Raw genomic sequence first — 15,535 nt, 5'->3', positions numbered from 1 at the left:
TTGGGTTTTTATACAGTTGGTTGGACAAAGGAAGCAATTTGGAGACCTTTAACTTTTTTCTATTGATTATACAATTAATCTATTAATTGTGAAAACACTCAGATTGACTGATAAAGAAAATAATCATTAATTGCAGCTCCAGCTCCTCTTTACATGGTCAGATGAGAAGAGAGAGAAGAGGAAAATCACTAAACAGTGACATCTATTCATGGACAGCATTTTATGTATGAAGTATACTGAAGTTACTATACTATACTATGATATACATTATGTAATATTTATACAGCGGTCATAAAATGTTTAAACCCACTTGTGGTAATTTATTATTAGTTTACAATTTCATTCATGTCATTCTGAACGATAAAGTTTGGTCTTAAATGGTAAAATTTCCAGCGTTCATTGTGTACTTATCTTTGTCACCAGTGTTTAATGATCATATTTGAGGGATAATCGCCAAAAAATGTTGTATTTATTCAAATAATCTGGGTTTATGAGAATATTGATCGATACATCAATTTAAGAGTGTTTTTACTCATCAACAGCATCAGATCAGCCCCAAAAATCCAGCATCTGTCAGGCTCCAGTGCAGTTGTGTTATGATCAAATTAACCGAGCCGAACCAACTTTAAACCACTGTGAAGAGCAGAGACGAAACACAAACTATAGAAAAATAAGAAGAAGCTGATCGAGAACACAAACATTATGGGTGTGTTTGTGCAGCTCAGTTGTGCTGATCACACGTTCCTGTTTTCACAGTGACCTGGCTTTGCGAAACTGCCTGCTGACTTCAGAAATGTCAGTGAAGATCGGAGACTACGGCCTCTCTCACAGCCGATACAAGGTCAGACTGTCATACGACCATTTTACTATTTTACTAACTTTTACCGTACCGCCCAGTCAGTGCTCAAATGGGTTTTGTTGTTGTTGTTGTTGACTTTCTGTAGGATGACTACTACATAACACAAGACCAGATCTGGGTTCCCCTGCGCTGGATTGCACCTGAGCTCATAGACGAGGTCCACGGTAACCTGCTGGTCGTGGACCAAACCAAATCCAGCAACATCTGGTGAGATGATTCCAGAGAGAGAAACAGGAAATACTTTAAGAAAAAAAGAAAATGTCTTAAAGGGATCAAAATACTCTACTTACTTTAATTCAATGTACAGGTTTTGATTATTTTCATGTTATGTTTTCCTGGGATCTCCTCTGCTTTTGTTATTTTCAGGAAACAGCACAAAGATACTTGCGACATAACGCGTGTCAGATATGAGGGGTAAACACACTTAATGATTTATTTTCCTGCTCCAGGTCGTTGGGGGTGACTGTGTGGGAGCTGTTCGAGCTGGGAAACCAGCCGTACCGACACTACTCTGACAGACAGGTGCTGACATATGCTGTGAAAGAGCAGCAGCTCAAACTACCCAAACCCCAGCTGCAGTTCCCTCTGGCTGAGCGCTGGTGAGACCTGCACACCACACACTCAGCCCGACATGCTGTACATACACATGGGCAGGTTGATACTCAAAATGTCATATATCTTGATACCACATACGAGACATTTGAGACGTTGCTAAGACTTCAGCTCTCCTTGACCAATTAATTTCCACGTGCCGTGTGTTTGAAATGGGGTTTCTGCCCGTGACGGTGCACCAGTCCACCGTAGCAATAATTCTCTTTGCTAGCGAGGGCAGATGATCAATACTCTCCCTCTTCTTTATGATCCCCTTGGCATCGACCAGAGTTGAATCGCCTCATTCATCTTTACCCGGGAAGCCTGCCAAATGTGGCTTTTATTTTTTTATTCTTCAAAATTGTTCATCGCTAAATTAAATTAAACTTGGTAACAGTAGCACACACACACACACACACACACAGGAATGTAAACATCGTCTAACTATCTGCACTGCACCCCTTTCATACACTCTATCCATCTTTGGCTGGTGCACGGAGCAGGACTGTTGGTAGAAAGTGCTGACTTCAAGGGTTTCTTCTATATTGCCTTGTTGTTAGTCTAGAATTGATTCTTTAGCTTCTGCCCTTTTCTCTGCTTATTAAACAAAACAAAACAAAACAAAACATATTCTTAAAGGTACAGTTCCTCCCCAAATCAAAAACACGGATTTTTCCTCATTTCCTTTAAAACTATTTATCCATCGATGATGTTTTTGGTGTGAGTTGCAGAGTTTAGGAGATGTGCGCCTGGAACAAGGTGCCACGTGTCTTGTGGTGCTCTGAGTGCCTAAAAAGTACATTTGAAAGCACTCAGCTGCAATTTCTGTCTCCGGAAATCATACTCACTTTTTCAAATGTGTTTTTCAGGCACTCCGAGCACACTGAAGCGCCACCTAGTTCCATTACATTTGAGAGAAAGCAGACATCTGTTCGGTTGATATTTCCAAGAAGAACACTGTGTATTTTTGTTCCCTAAAGACATCATTAAGTCCTTCTGAGCTAACTGATGCAAACACTCGCAGAGTAACCTAATTATAACTTTTTGGACTTCACTTTGACTCTGATCCTTTCTTTCTTTCTTCCTTTCTGTCACTTCTGTCCAGGTATGAAGTGATGCAGTTCTGTTGGCTGCAGCCAGAGCTGAGACCCAGCAGTGAGGAAGTCCACCTTCTGGTCACGTACTTGTGTGCCAAAGGCTCCAGCGAGGCCGAGGAAGACTTTGAACAACGTTGGAACGCCTTGAGACCCAACCTGCTGGGTAGCACCTCCCACACAGCGACATCCACCACCCTCCTCCTGACCCCTACACCTGCCTCAGCCGACAACAATGGTGCAGAGCAAACTCAGGCGGTGGAGCTGGCCTCCTCTGCCTCGTCCTCCTTCCCTCTCCTGGAGCACTTCTCCGACAGCTTCCACTCCGACACAGGGGACGACCTCCTCACTGTCACAGAGACCAGCCATGGGCTCAACTTTGAGTACAAGTGGGAGCAGGCCCGAGCCGAGCAGCCCTACTGCTCCTCCTCCACCAGTGGGCCGCTGGGCCAGGGGAACCCACATTACCAGGATATCTACTATTCCAGTAAAGGAAGCAGCTCAGGGGGCTGCAAGGCTAACAGCCTGACCTCAGGCATATCCCCATCCTACTATGAACCCGAACACCCAGGTGTGGTCCCAGTGTTGAGCGCCCACAGCCCCTCAGTCAGCAGTGAGTACTACATTCGTATAGAGGAGCCAGTAGAGTGTAACATAAACCTGGATGACAGTGTGGTGGACTACAGTCCAGGAGTGGAGGCCGGCAGCAGCAGGTTGTCCTCCGAGAGTCGGACTGGGTCATCCATGGCACAGCCCAGTACTTACTGGGCAACTGCTGACAACATCAAGTCCCCCGCCTATGACTCGGACTCAAGCCCCACTGTCCAGCTAACCATGGAGCCACTGCTGAGACACACATCCAGCACCAGTCCTGTAAAGTTAGGCCATTCCCACAACTGCTTCTCATCCAGTCAGGATGACACGGTCTACTGTGAACAGTCGGCATACAAGACTCGACGCCACTCCTGTCTGTCTGAGCTGGATACAACACCAGAGTCCAGATCAAACCTTGTGCATCCAGTAGGACTTTTAGAAAACCCACGCAGTTCGTCACAGGCAGTGAGCAGCCCCAGCTTAGGGTTCTGCGATCCCTACCTGGAAGCGAGCACAGGTCGCAGCACAGTTAATGAGAGCTATCATAATATAATGGATCCCCTCAGAAAGACAATACCCATTGTTAACCACATTAGCATCGATGTAGGGACAGACGACGGCCTGCTGGTGGGCCAGCGGAGAGGAGAAGACATCGAGGATGACCTTTTCTCTGAAGCAGAGGCCACTAACTGGACCTCAAACCATTCAGCCAACAACAATAGCCTTAGCTTTGACAGCAGGCAGGCAGGCAGTGGGCATGACTGCTATCTGGACCTTCAATATGCTGATCACTCTAACACAACAGAATTATGGTCTTTAACCAAGGCCACCACCAGAACCTTCCAAAGCTCCAGGTCTTGTGGCACCATGGAAGCAGAGGGAGGAGACTCTGGTCATAACGCTGCTAGCAAGCCCACTGAATTGGGTTCACACATTCACTTGCATCACAAAGAAAGAGAGGAATCTGCCACTCAAGTGGAAAGGAACTTATCTGCAGAAAATCTAAGAAGTTTTGATTCGCTCACCAGCTCAAGTATCAATGCCAGAGGGACAGAGGGTGGAAAACTAGAGGGGAAATATGAAAATCAATTATTGCTTCATGGGGATAGGCTGTACTCTGAGCCTAAGATGATACCCGAGGCGAACTATATAAAGTCCCCGTCTTCTTTCAAGGATCCTCAGACAGTCAAGCAGAGGGGTAACATCTGGGAGGGGGTTTCAACAGGAATCACTGTTGGTCTCGGAGAAAAAAGGCGAAGCTACCCAGAGACGTCAGAAAGCAGCAGATCGTTGGACAGTGGAGTCGGGGTCAGGAACTCCAGCGTGAGCCTGGTTGAGCTTGGTGACTACAGCGAGGACGATGATGACGACATCACAGACATCACATCGGGGATCTTTGCTGATTTCAACCTGGACTACGCTGAGGTAGAGGAGGAAGAACTGAGTCCGGTGAAGAATCAAGAGAGAACTCCTGACTCTGTAGACACCCTGAACCTGTCCTCGTCGATGGCAAGCACCTGTGATCAGGCCTTCAGCCCTGATCCCTTCAATACCCCCCTCCTACCCAAATCCCTGGACAGCGGCTACGACACAGAGAACAACGAATCTCCAGAGTTTCTCTTCAAAGAGCTTGGAGATGCCCTGGGTGGTGAGAGGAGCCCGAGGTTGGGTGGAGAACCTGAACTAGTTGTGCAGGTGGGTTTAGGCCAAGGGATCTGCACTTCCACAAACAACTCAGAGCTTCAGTTAAAGGGTCTGACTGATAAGAATCCTTACAGGGACTCAGCCTATTTCTCAGACTATGATCCTGAAAATGAGAGGAGCCCTCAAGAAGAAGGCGGTAAATTCTATCCGAGTGATTTCACTGCTGAGAATCTGAGCTCTATCAGAGGTGATGACTCTGTCAAAAGGCAGTTCAACAGCGACGACCATCTAACAAATCTGAGACTCATCAAAAGTTGTGTTTTGGTGAATCTCTCAGAGGCTGACCCTAGTTCACCCCATCCCCTCCCCACCCCTGGCTTGTCTATGCTCTCACCCTTTCCTCCGCAGATGGGTGGCTGCCTGACCAAAGAGTCCGCCCCAGCAGATGATGATCTCGGGTTGGAGAACGAGCACTCAGGAGAGGAACCTTCCTCGGAGCTCAGCTCCTCCATCGGGTCTGAACCCTCATCCGCCGTCCAGGAGGCCTCAGGAAACCATGAGGAGGGGAACAGAAGGGCAGAAGATTACTCCCCTGTCCAGTCTTTGAATTCTGACTCCACCATAACTGACTACAGAGACGAGGCCCCCAAAGAAAATGAGAATGGAGATGGATCAACAGAGGAGGAAGAGCTGCCCGAGTTCAATCACGTCCAGGAAGAGACGGAGGACAGAAGGGAGGCGGTGAGAATAAATGAGGAAGATTTCGAGGACATAGACGCAGAGGAATGTGACTCACAGGACAGTCTGTGTGAAGAATCCAACGGCCCCACTGACCTGTCAGCTTCCTCGTCACTGCTGGAGCTGTGCGGCGAGGAAGTGAGAGCTCCGCTGGAGGAGGCGGAGGATGAAGATGACTCAGATGACAGCGAGTCAGATGAAGAGCTGAGGACCTACAACATCCAAGATGAAGACAGCGAGGAGAGTGAGGAGGATTTCACCGCGGTGCCGGTGGTGGTGAGCGACTGCAGCAGGGCGAGACACCTCCGCAGCCTCCTGAAGATGCCAACCCTGATCACGGAGTCCTTCTGTGACGAGTTGGAGAGGAAGAAAAAAGCTGTGTCCTTTTTTGACGATGTTACGGTGTTCCTTTTTGACCAGGTATGGCACGTTATTTTGTTGTTCGTTTTGTCAGTGAGATTATTTGATTTCTTCAGCGTTAATATGTTTCTGTTTGTGACTTCCAGGAGAGCCCCACAGGAGAGCTGGTTGACTACACCTTCTCCGTAGAAGCTGAGGCCAATGAACAGGAATCCTCCGAGGAAAAAATCTCCGACCAGCAGCTGCAGCCTGACCCTGAACTAGAAGCTGAGCTCGAGGCTCAATCCTGTGAAACGTTCTGTGTTTCTGAAGACGCAGATGGGGGCAACTCAGTAGAGGGTGAGTGTTGCCAAGGAAATTAAATGCCACGGAGAATAATCAAAGTTGGTTTAATCTCAGAGTAAATGTAATTGCATGTGTGACTTCAGGTGGGGGTTGTGAGTGGAAAGATGACCTCTCATTTGAGCACCGCCCGTCCTCACCTGACACCAACCCTGAGCCGCCATCCTCACCTTCATCCACCTCCAACAGTCCGGAGGTTCCCAAACCTGCAGCTGTAGCACTTAACCGTTTTATGGTCTCACGGTTCTCTATCACACACGTCTCCGACCCCCACACGGGCTCAGCAACAGGTCTGTATTAACCACCTGTCTGTCACACGCAGAGTGTTTTTTCATGGTCTTTGCATCAGTCAAATTCTGTTGTTAGCTGCTGTCAGCTGAGAACTTATTTCCGATTGATTCTTCCCAACAGAGAACAGTGAAGATAGTCCAAAAGATTGAGCGCCCCCTCGGCCCTGACCGGAGGAGGATGAGTCCTGGTCCTTCTCAACACAGAAAAGCAGCATTATTATATCTAGATGTTTTACAGAGTTTTATTTTTATCGACATTTGGGGCATCTGACCCTGGTGACCCTTTATGAGACAGTGCCTCATACTGTAGTGGAAGACCCTCAATGATTTGCACACTTTCTTTTTATTTTATTTTATGAAAGATGTTTTTAGGATGTTGGAGCGGCAGCCTGATCGAGACAACCAGGAGAGTGGAGTCAAAATCTAATGAATTTGTTCGCAGGGATAGAAACCATTGGTATTTTAGTTTTATTAACACTATATGACAATATAACTGATTTGCTCAGTGCAACAGCAATTTCTGTTGGTGATGGAAGCCCTGAGGAGCGAGGAATATTTTGTTTTAATTCTGGTGCTGCTATTCTAAGATCTTGAGTGAAGATTTTTTTTCACAAGTACATAAAAATAAGGTTCTCAGAGTAAACCATTTTTTCGATAGCATTTTTTTTTCATGTGTTGAGCCGACTACATTTTTTTTTTTTTTTCAGATTTTTCATTTTTTGTCGAGGCGAGTAAAAAAAATAAAAAATCTTGACAAATGAAAAAACAATCTTATCTTAATTAGCATATGAGTAGTGGTGCTTTTTTTTTTTTTCATTTTCATGTTACAAAACCTGCTAACATATTATTGGTGCTTGTTGGGTTTGGAGAGGGATGAAAACTTCCCTGGACGAACATGGAAGCCTTTCATCTTATCAACACTTAGTTAACTCTTGGAAAAAAAAAAAAAAATCACTTGTGAAAATTGTTTTTTTTTTTTTATTGTCTCAACACGTGAAAAAAAAAATGTTTCATTGTGAAAATTGATTTTTTTCACTCTGTTTTCACACAAACTTAGAGAATGGAGCACCAGAAAAAAAAAGAAATGTCTCCCTTGCCTTTCAGGGCTTCCACAGTTGGTGACCTAGTTTGTGAATTTAAAAGAAAATAAGGTAACTCTTTAGACAAGGAAACACATATTTACTGCTATGCTTATGAGCATGCATATTAGTAGCAGTTATAAAGACACTTTTTGGGCCCTTATTCTGCATGACCATATTGTAAAGCTGCTAGGCAATAAGGAAATTGTTGTACATGAATTATAAACTTAATGTATTTTGCTCGGTATGGGCCTTTATAAGTCGGGAATACCGAAAGAAATTCTCCCTTTATAACATTTCAAGTGTTGTTCCACATCCTTAAGTGAGGTCTTGCTCATAATTAATTCACCAGTTGAACCTCTGTGGGTTCAGACTGTGTGTCAAGCTGCCAGTGAATTAGTTATGAGCAAGACCTCGCTTAAGAATGCAGAACAAATTCTGACTCCGTTTAGAGTTTTTCTAAAAACATCTGTAGACGTTTGTTCAGTCACGCAAGGATGAACAGGATGTACTGAGAGTTGAAAATCAAACTAGCAAATTAAAAAGAAGAATAAAGAATTAAGAGTAAGAATTAAATATCTGAATAAATACATTGCATGCTATTAAATACACCATAAATCATATTAAAACTAAATGTAGGAAATGATTAAACTATAAAATATGTGACATAAATTGATATTTCTGTTTTAATTTGCTTCTGGATTTATTTACTTTTGTATTGATTCCCCCAATTTATTTATGTTACAACTTCATTTTCTATTGTTTATTCATTTTTTACATATTTATTTCTGTGTTATTTCCCTTTGCATTTTGCAAAACAGTAGCCCTACATGAATAAATAAAATAATACATACATACATTCAAAAATTAATACATTTATGAATAAAATGGCACAAAAATGTGAAACTAAATAAATAGTTGAATTATTACAGATTAAATAAATAAAGAAGAAAGTTTTATTTTATACTTATTAATTGAGCAATTTATTTATTATTCATTTCCATAGTTTCGGCCTGTACATGTTTAGGAGAGGTATGCTACTAATATGCATGTTAAAAAGTTTTATTTATGTTCCTTGTTTCAAAGAGTTGGTGAAAATAAATGATGAAAAGTAGAAAAACATGGTGAAACGACAGGCTTCACAGCTGCTCCTCTCATTGGCTGCCTTGGTTCATCTGCTTACCATCGATCCGGCATATTTAGGAAAAAAAAAAAAAAAAAGAAAGACTTTTAGAGGTCCGATTGGTGGAGCCAGAGAACAATGATGTCCGGTTGATTGTCACATAAGAAGCTGAAGTTGATTCCCAAACAATCTGAATTTATTTCATCTCGTATTTAACAGCTGTGGGTGGTGCTGAAACTTAATCCAGTCATATCGATGTTGTCACTCCCTGAACTATCACCACCGCTCACTCTGGTTAACGATGAACCTTCCCAAATCCATCTGAAGCACTTTGTATAGCCAAACTTGGTCTTTTTTTTTTTTCTTTTTTTTTTTTTTTTTTTGTAGACGCGCTACATCTCCCCCATCCTGGAATGAAACAATTAAAAACATGTGAGGTTCCTCATTCATGTCCACAGTGCCGGCTACAGGTTCACTCTCGTTGTGGCATCATTTTTTTTTTTCTCTTTTATTACATTTCATCAGCAATAGAATGACACCAAAGGGGATAGAGAGGTGTTTCCACACTAATTCAGTCATAAATGTTGAATGTCCGCGTCATCTCCAGTGCATCTTTTTCTACGTCTAGGTATCGTCCATGTTCGCATACATAATGTATAATGCCAGGTCTGAGGTGTACAAAAAAACACAACAACAAAAAAAATAAGACATTTAAAAGATCTCACATATTGTATGAATGTTTTCTCAACATGTAGCAGGTAGCTTGACTTGAATTACTACTGCTGTATCGACAGCTCCCTCCCCCTCTCTGTCCCTCTGTAGCTCAAAGTGCCAATTCTGTTTCCTCTCACCTTGCCTTTTAAGTTCTTGCAAGAAGAGAAAACGTCGCTAGTATTTTTGTACGATTTGAAAAAGGAAAAAAAAAAAAAAACTATAGATGCAATCCAGGATGACAGTCTCTCTCTCTCGCTCTACTCAAATTTGCCAAAGAGATATTTCAGAGCCTTATTGGCTAAAGAAAATGGCAGACACCTTAATGAGAAGGTGAGGTGGGCTGTTCCGTGCACCGGTAGTAACAAACATTGCTGTTTCCACCTCCTCCTCCTCCTCCTCCTCCCCTCACTCATTGCTATTGTACTATCCCAAACAAATAAATCCAAATACTTTTTTCCCTTCTTGTGTCTGTGATGTATTTATCTGCGTCCATGTCGACGGAAAGGAAAAGAAAAGGAAAAAAACAAAAACACACAGACATGAAACAAAACACATAAAAAGGATGATGTTTGTGCCCATTTTTCGATTTATTTCGGACATGATAATTTATATGCACTTTCTGTACAGTACAGATATAATACAAACAGGGACAAACATGAGATGGAAAGCTATATAAAAGTAAAAAATGCGCCGTGTAGTAAAAGCCTGATCATGTCACTCAGTGTAAAAGGACTCATCGCGATGTAACTCTTGATTTCCTGCAGTCTAAGAGGCATTTTTAACTCATTGACACAGTCACACACATTGTTGCTTCCATCACACACAGTTTCAGCGACTATCCAGACTTCAGATAAATGCCTCTGCTGCAAGCCGTCCTCCCAGATGAGTGTGTAATACTGAGAAATGATCATAAGCTGTGATAATACTGTACCTTATCTGATAAGCTACCACTCCCTCAAAGCTGAATATATATATATATATTTATATATAAAAAAAGCCCCATTATGTATGCACTTCTTGGCTATCTGGCAGCTTAGATATTTACTGACATTTAGAGAGCAGGAAAGAGAAGCAGTTCAAAATATTCTCCTGTTATTTCAGTTGCAGTGTACTTGGAGCTTGCTAAGCAAAAACAAAAAACAAAAAAAACAAAAAAAAACAACAAAAAAACATATTTTCAGGAATATCAAAAATACAAGTTGAATTGTGACACATATGCCCTCAAACCAGTTTACAACATGATTAGTTCGATGCTGCGTGAAGCGTGTTTAAGGTGGATCTGATCTCGTTGCTGTTTTCCTAGAACATCACTGTTGTTGCACCAGGATCATCGTTTCAACAAAAACTCTCGCTCAGGAGTCCAGGAGAGAACATATTGTTATTCATAGGTTTAAGTAAAAGATGCTTTGGGTTAAAAAGAGATCCTTTCACATTTAATAACACTCAAAGACCCAAACAGCGACAGTCGGCTACAAAATGTATTGTTGTAAAATGATTTGTAACTTTTGAACCACTCATCTTATCCATATGCTCTAAAAAGTAAAGTGGAGTTTCTCGATGTGTTAATGGATTCAGGAAATCAATAGTAAACATGTTCTGCAGCACAATTCATAAAAAGAAACCTACGTAGTTTCTTCCTCTGGGCCAACGTCACAAAAAGTCAAAAAAAGTTCTCTTCACTTGTTAAATCAAATACAGGATAACCTGATTTCAAAACTCAAAAACTTAGGATAATATTATAAATATTGGCTGAAACTTGCTCAGACGCAAAAAAATAATTAACATGGAAGTCTAAAACATCCAAATACATCCTTTGAAAAAAACTCAAAACTTCCTGAGGTTCAGTCTGTGTTCAAAACAGATTGTGGTAAATTATAAATGAGCTACACTGAAACATATTGTACATCCTGAATCACATGATGCTACAGCAGGGCAGGAAACACAAAATAAACACAATGAGAGTCGGGCGCCCTCCCTGGAATAGTTCCCGGTCTTTGAGGGTCAACAATGTGTTGGAGAGGAAAACTTTCTGTCCGTTCTTTTTCCATCTGCATGTTGCAAAGCTACAAAATTACAAAACATGATTGGTCGGTCGGTTGCAGCGATAATCCCGGAGCAACAATAATTCTGATGCTGTAGGAACAACACGGCGACATCAGACCATGCTAGGTTTAAAAAAAACAAAAAAAAACAAGAAAAGTAGAAGGCACAGTTCCCACATTGACAACATGGGTATACTGTATCACCACTAGTAAATATAGGTACTATATATCACTTAACAGAAGCAGAATTACAGTTCACTCAGCGACTGTCCGGCTCTAGCTACCTGTGGCAGGATCCGATCTACACGTCGTCTTCAGTACATCACACACTGAAGACGTCAGCTGTCTTCTATTCACCCTCAAGACTCACTTAATAATTAAATAATCCTCAAAGGAAATTTACAGTGTTGTTTTTTGTTTTGTTTTTTTAAGAAAAGAAGAGTCCCATAGTAGAAGTGCAGATAAATAATAATGTGACGGCATCACTAGTAAAAACCTATTAGCCATACCTTATCCACAACTGTGCGGGATCTAAATAACTAATAAAAATCTATCTGTCACACTCGAGCGCTCGGGCTGTGAGGCGTCCGGCGACTGTGGAAGCGTTTGCGAAGAAAAACATCAAACCGGAGAATTCTCTCTGAGCGAATTCCCCGCGGCAAAGAAACTAAAACTCTTAGTAGTGTAACAACATGTTCCTTGAGGTGATTTTTTTTTTTTTTTTTTTTTTAATTCCCCCGCTAGTCGCACTTCTGGGCCCTCTTGTGACAACACAACACCGGTACAAACGTGACAATGTTAGCCATTTTCTTTTCTTCCTGTCAAGAGGGCCCATTAGTGGACAAAAGTCGGGGGGGGGGGCAGCAGGCCGCTAGTAGAAGATGGGTGCAGATCGGTCGTCAATGAAGGTGGGCCGGAGGTAGACCTCCAAGGAACGGTCACTGCGGGGAGAAGGAGGGGTGAGACAGGGAACAGCGACAGTTAGGTTGAACACGTTGACACACATAAAAAAAGGAGGTGAACTTAATGTGACCACACCCGAAAGAAATCATCCTTCCTTTTCAAGTTTTCTTTCTTGCATTGAAGCTGAGCAAACAGCTGCGAGGGTTCTAGTGTGAGTCGTAGCAAGCGTGTAGTGAAAAAAACTTTCAGGATGAAGAAACAAAAAGCAGCTCGCAAGAGGCAACACATGCAGGGTTAGTGTCTTCTCTGTATGGTATTGTAAAAGAAAGAAAACATTTAAATTGTTTTTACAACCCCTGCGGCCCGCTGGACTGACAAATGTTTGCCACGTCCGCGGCGGCCAGAGGACAGAAAAGACCAGCGACTGATTCCCAGCATCCCACTGCAGCACAGACAGCCGATGACAGCAGAGCGAACCAGGCAGAAATAGAGAGAAAAGTAAAAAGAAAAGAAAAAAGAAAAAGAGATTGGCTTGGCTGAAAGGCAATGTTGGGGGGGGGGGTGACTTACGGAGGTCCTGTTCCCTCAGAACCGGGACAATTCTGGACCCAAACTGGAAGGTAAAGAGAACCTTTGGGTTTGAATCTCTCAGATCATGCATGGCTCACATTGTTTTTGTTACAAACACTGCTGGTTAGTCTGGTGCAAGATGACACATACTGTAAGGTCGATTTATAGAAACTGTAACCGAGATGATGGGATGGAGAAAGTAAAACACTTCATGCTCGACATGCTGGAAAAAAAAAAACTGTCCTGTTCGAATCCTTTGAATGTGTGTGTGTGTGTGTGTGCGTGTGTGTGTGTGTGTGTGTTAATGCAACACAATCAACAGGCAGGTCTGTCGGCTAAAAACGTGTCCGATATCAAAACAGTCACCGGAGTACAACTCAAAACACAAGCCGCAACTCAAAATACAACCAATAAAATAAAGACGGGCAGGCAGAGTTCAGATCCACACACACACACACACACACACACACACACACACACACACACGCACACACACACACAGTCTATTTTCTTTAAGACAGTGACACAGAGAGCGACACAGATGCTGTGGGTGTTATTATTGGGGGGGGTGAGAAGTGTGCATGCTGCTGGAAATGATTCAAACAAGGGTGGAACATTTCGAGATAAGGAATTAAAGGGCAGCTCCGCCAATTCTACACATTAAAAAGTGTGATTCAAGGTCTCGGGGGAAATCTAACTGAACACGTGAGCAGCATAAAGCCTTTTGTGGCTGCGGTCAGTTGCATTGTGGGTAATGTAGGTGCCAGTTTTTGAGTTTGATCATTTGCTTATAAACTGTCCACAATGAGTCAAAACAGTGTTATAAGAGAGTCCGCTCTCCACCACTGCGTTTTAAAATCTGGCGCCTACATTACCCACAATGCACTTGCATGAAACTTCCTTTTTGAAGCCAGAAAAGGATTTAAAGTCTTTTTGTTTCCCCACATATGTAGTTGTACTCCCCCCTGTACCTGTAAATACACCTTCATGTGTGAAATTGGCAGAATTACACTTTATTTTAACATTTTGGAAGACAAAAAAATGTATTATTATTATTTGTGAGCCGTAACTTTGAAACAAGGAAAATGTTCAACAAAACTGAAAATGTCATTGTCACTGACAGAACAGATTTCTCTCCAGACCAGACTGTTTATTAATATATAGAGATATGTTTTATTTAGAATACCTTTGTAAAAAGTCACCATACATTCAAGGTCAATTTTCAGTATCACATTTTTTCTGGTTTCCCTCCACAGCATGCATAAGATAAACACTTCAACTAATCAGTAGTTTCTCACTGTTTCTGGAAATATGTTCTTCTTTTTTTTTTTTTACAAGGACAATAATTTTTTTTTTTTTTTCAAAAGAAAAAAGACCAAAAAACTACATAGCCACTCAGGGAATACAATCATAAATAACACTGAGAGCTGCAAAAGCCGTGGTTTGTCATTTAACCTAAAAACTAATTCACAGCTGTCATCGAGGAAAATTTAAACGAAGATCAAACCTCCAAACTCACCGAAGCTTCAGAAGAAAAAAATAAATAAAAAAAGACCAAAATGAGGTCAGACTGGAGTGAGGCGTTTTATTTATTTTGACTGGAATTGGGACAGGAAGTTCAGCCCGGGGGAAAGACTGCAGTCCAGTCGCCAGAGTAAAATGTTGGTGGTGAACATTTCTGCAAACCACCGACACACATCTGTACGTAACGTTTCACAGTTCATGTCCACGATATCAGGAGGTCGAGGAGGTGGTGCTGGACTTTAACAAACAGTTCGAGCCGACGTTTTTGACACTGGTAAGCGTGAAACTACTCGATATTTTTAATGAGACCTCAGGATTATTTTCACTATTTTTTTTGTTTGAAACTTTCGAGGAGAAGTCGAGACGAAGGATCGACAGATATGGTGATTTCAGGGTCGATATCTGTACCGATTATTTCAAATCAAGGAGACTGACAGCTGATTTAGATTTGCAGTGTACATTAAAAGAAAGAAAGTCACAGTGTCAAACTTATATAATCACCCAGTGACGGAATATAAGAACAATTTACTTTAGCATTAAGTTTACATAAAATTATGAGCTACATCTCTTGAGTATTTAAATGTTTTCTTCTTTATTCTTCCACTCCACTAGATTTATTTGATTACTTCTGTAACTTTGCAGATTCCTTTAATTCACTGTTGAATACTTGTGACGTGTTACCGATCTGATGTCAAGGTTTTTTGGGTCCGATTAAAATAAATCGGATGCCGCATCCTCTGCCTCGTCTGTAGTCGCCACTCGATTTCTCTCCCACAGCACTAATACTGATCAACAAGAAAACATGCTGAATATTGGCCCAAATAATCAGTCGTGTCTGTGGCGACCAAACCACTTATTTTAAGTCAAAACATGATCTTTTCTAAACGCTCAGAGTCACAACAACAAACTGAAGATTTAACATATAGAAACAAAAGACATTTTTATTTTTAAGATAATCGTGGTTTGCAGAAGCGTCCAGGACCAACATTTCTTCCTGTGGTCGGTTTGAAGGGGAAAATTTTAAATTTGAGAATTTATATGAAAACATGTTTTTGCAATGATCATAAT

The 15,535-nt window shown here is 41.9% G+C and overlaps 2 protein-coding genes across 6 annotated transcripts in view; one reads left to right on the top strand and one right to left on the bottom strand.

Annotated features, from left to right (window-relative positions):
• Positions 1-9,279, top strand: part of aatka (apoptosis-associated tyrosine kinase a) — a 37,886-nt gene extending 28,607 nt beyond the window's left edge. For all 3 annotated transcript variants that reach the window (XM_037088960.1, XM_037088959.1, XM_037088961.1), the window contains 7 exons: positions 757-841; positions 945-1,066; positions 1,309-1,458; positions 2,556-5,940; positions 6,027-6,219; positions 6,309-6,512; positions 6,634-9,279. In XM_037088960.1, coding sequence (XP_036944855.1) covers positions 757-841; positions 945-1,066; positions 1,309-1,458; positions 2,556-5,940; positions 6,027-6,219; positions 6,309-6,512; positions 6,634-6,662 — 4,168 coding nt within the window. In that variant the 3' untranslated portion in view covers positions 6,663-9,279. The remainder of the gene's footprint in view (positions 1-756; positions 842-944; positions 1,067-1,308; positions 1,459-2,555; positions 5,941-6,026; positions 6,220-6,308; positions 6,513-6,633) is intronic.
• baiap2a (BAR/IMD domain containing adaptor protein 2a) overlaps positions 7,314-15,535 on the bottom strand; it is a 67,648-nt gene continuing 59,426 nt past the window's right edge. Inside the window, exons 14-15 of one of the 3 annotated variants that reach the window (XM_037088966.1) lie at positions 12,944-12,986; positions 11,316-12,411 (exon numbers count right to left, since the gene is read on the bottom strand). In XM_037088966.1, the coding sequence (XP_036944861.1) occupies positions 12,959-12,986 (28 nt within the window). In that variant the 3' untranslated portion in view covers positions 11,316-12,411; positions 12,944-12,958. Of the gene's footprint in view, positions 8,767-11,315; positions 12,412-12,943; positions 12,987-15,535 lie in introns of those variants that run through there. The other 2 variants (XM_037088967.1, XM_037088964.1) reach the window with 2 other exon arrangements.

Source organism: Acanthopagrus latus, chromosome 23 (assembly GCF_904848185.1).
Source record: "Acanthopagrus latus isolate v.2019 chromosome 23, fAcaLat1.1, whole genome shotgun sequence".
Classification (NCBI taxonomy): Eukaryota; Metazoa; Chordata; class Actinopteri; order Spariformes; family Sparidae; genus Acanthopagrus; species Acanthopagrus latus.
This window is presented reverse-complemented; position numbering and strand designations above follow the sequence as displayed.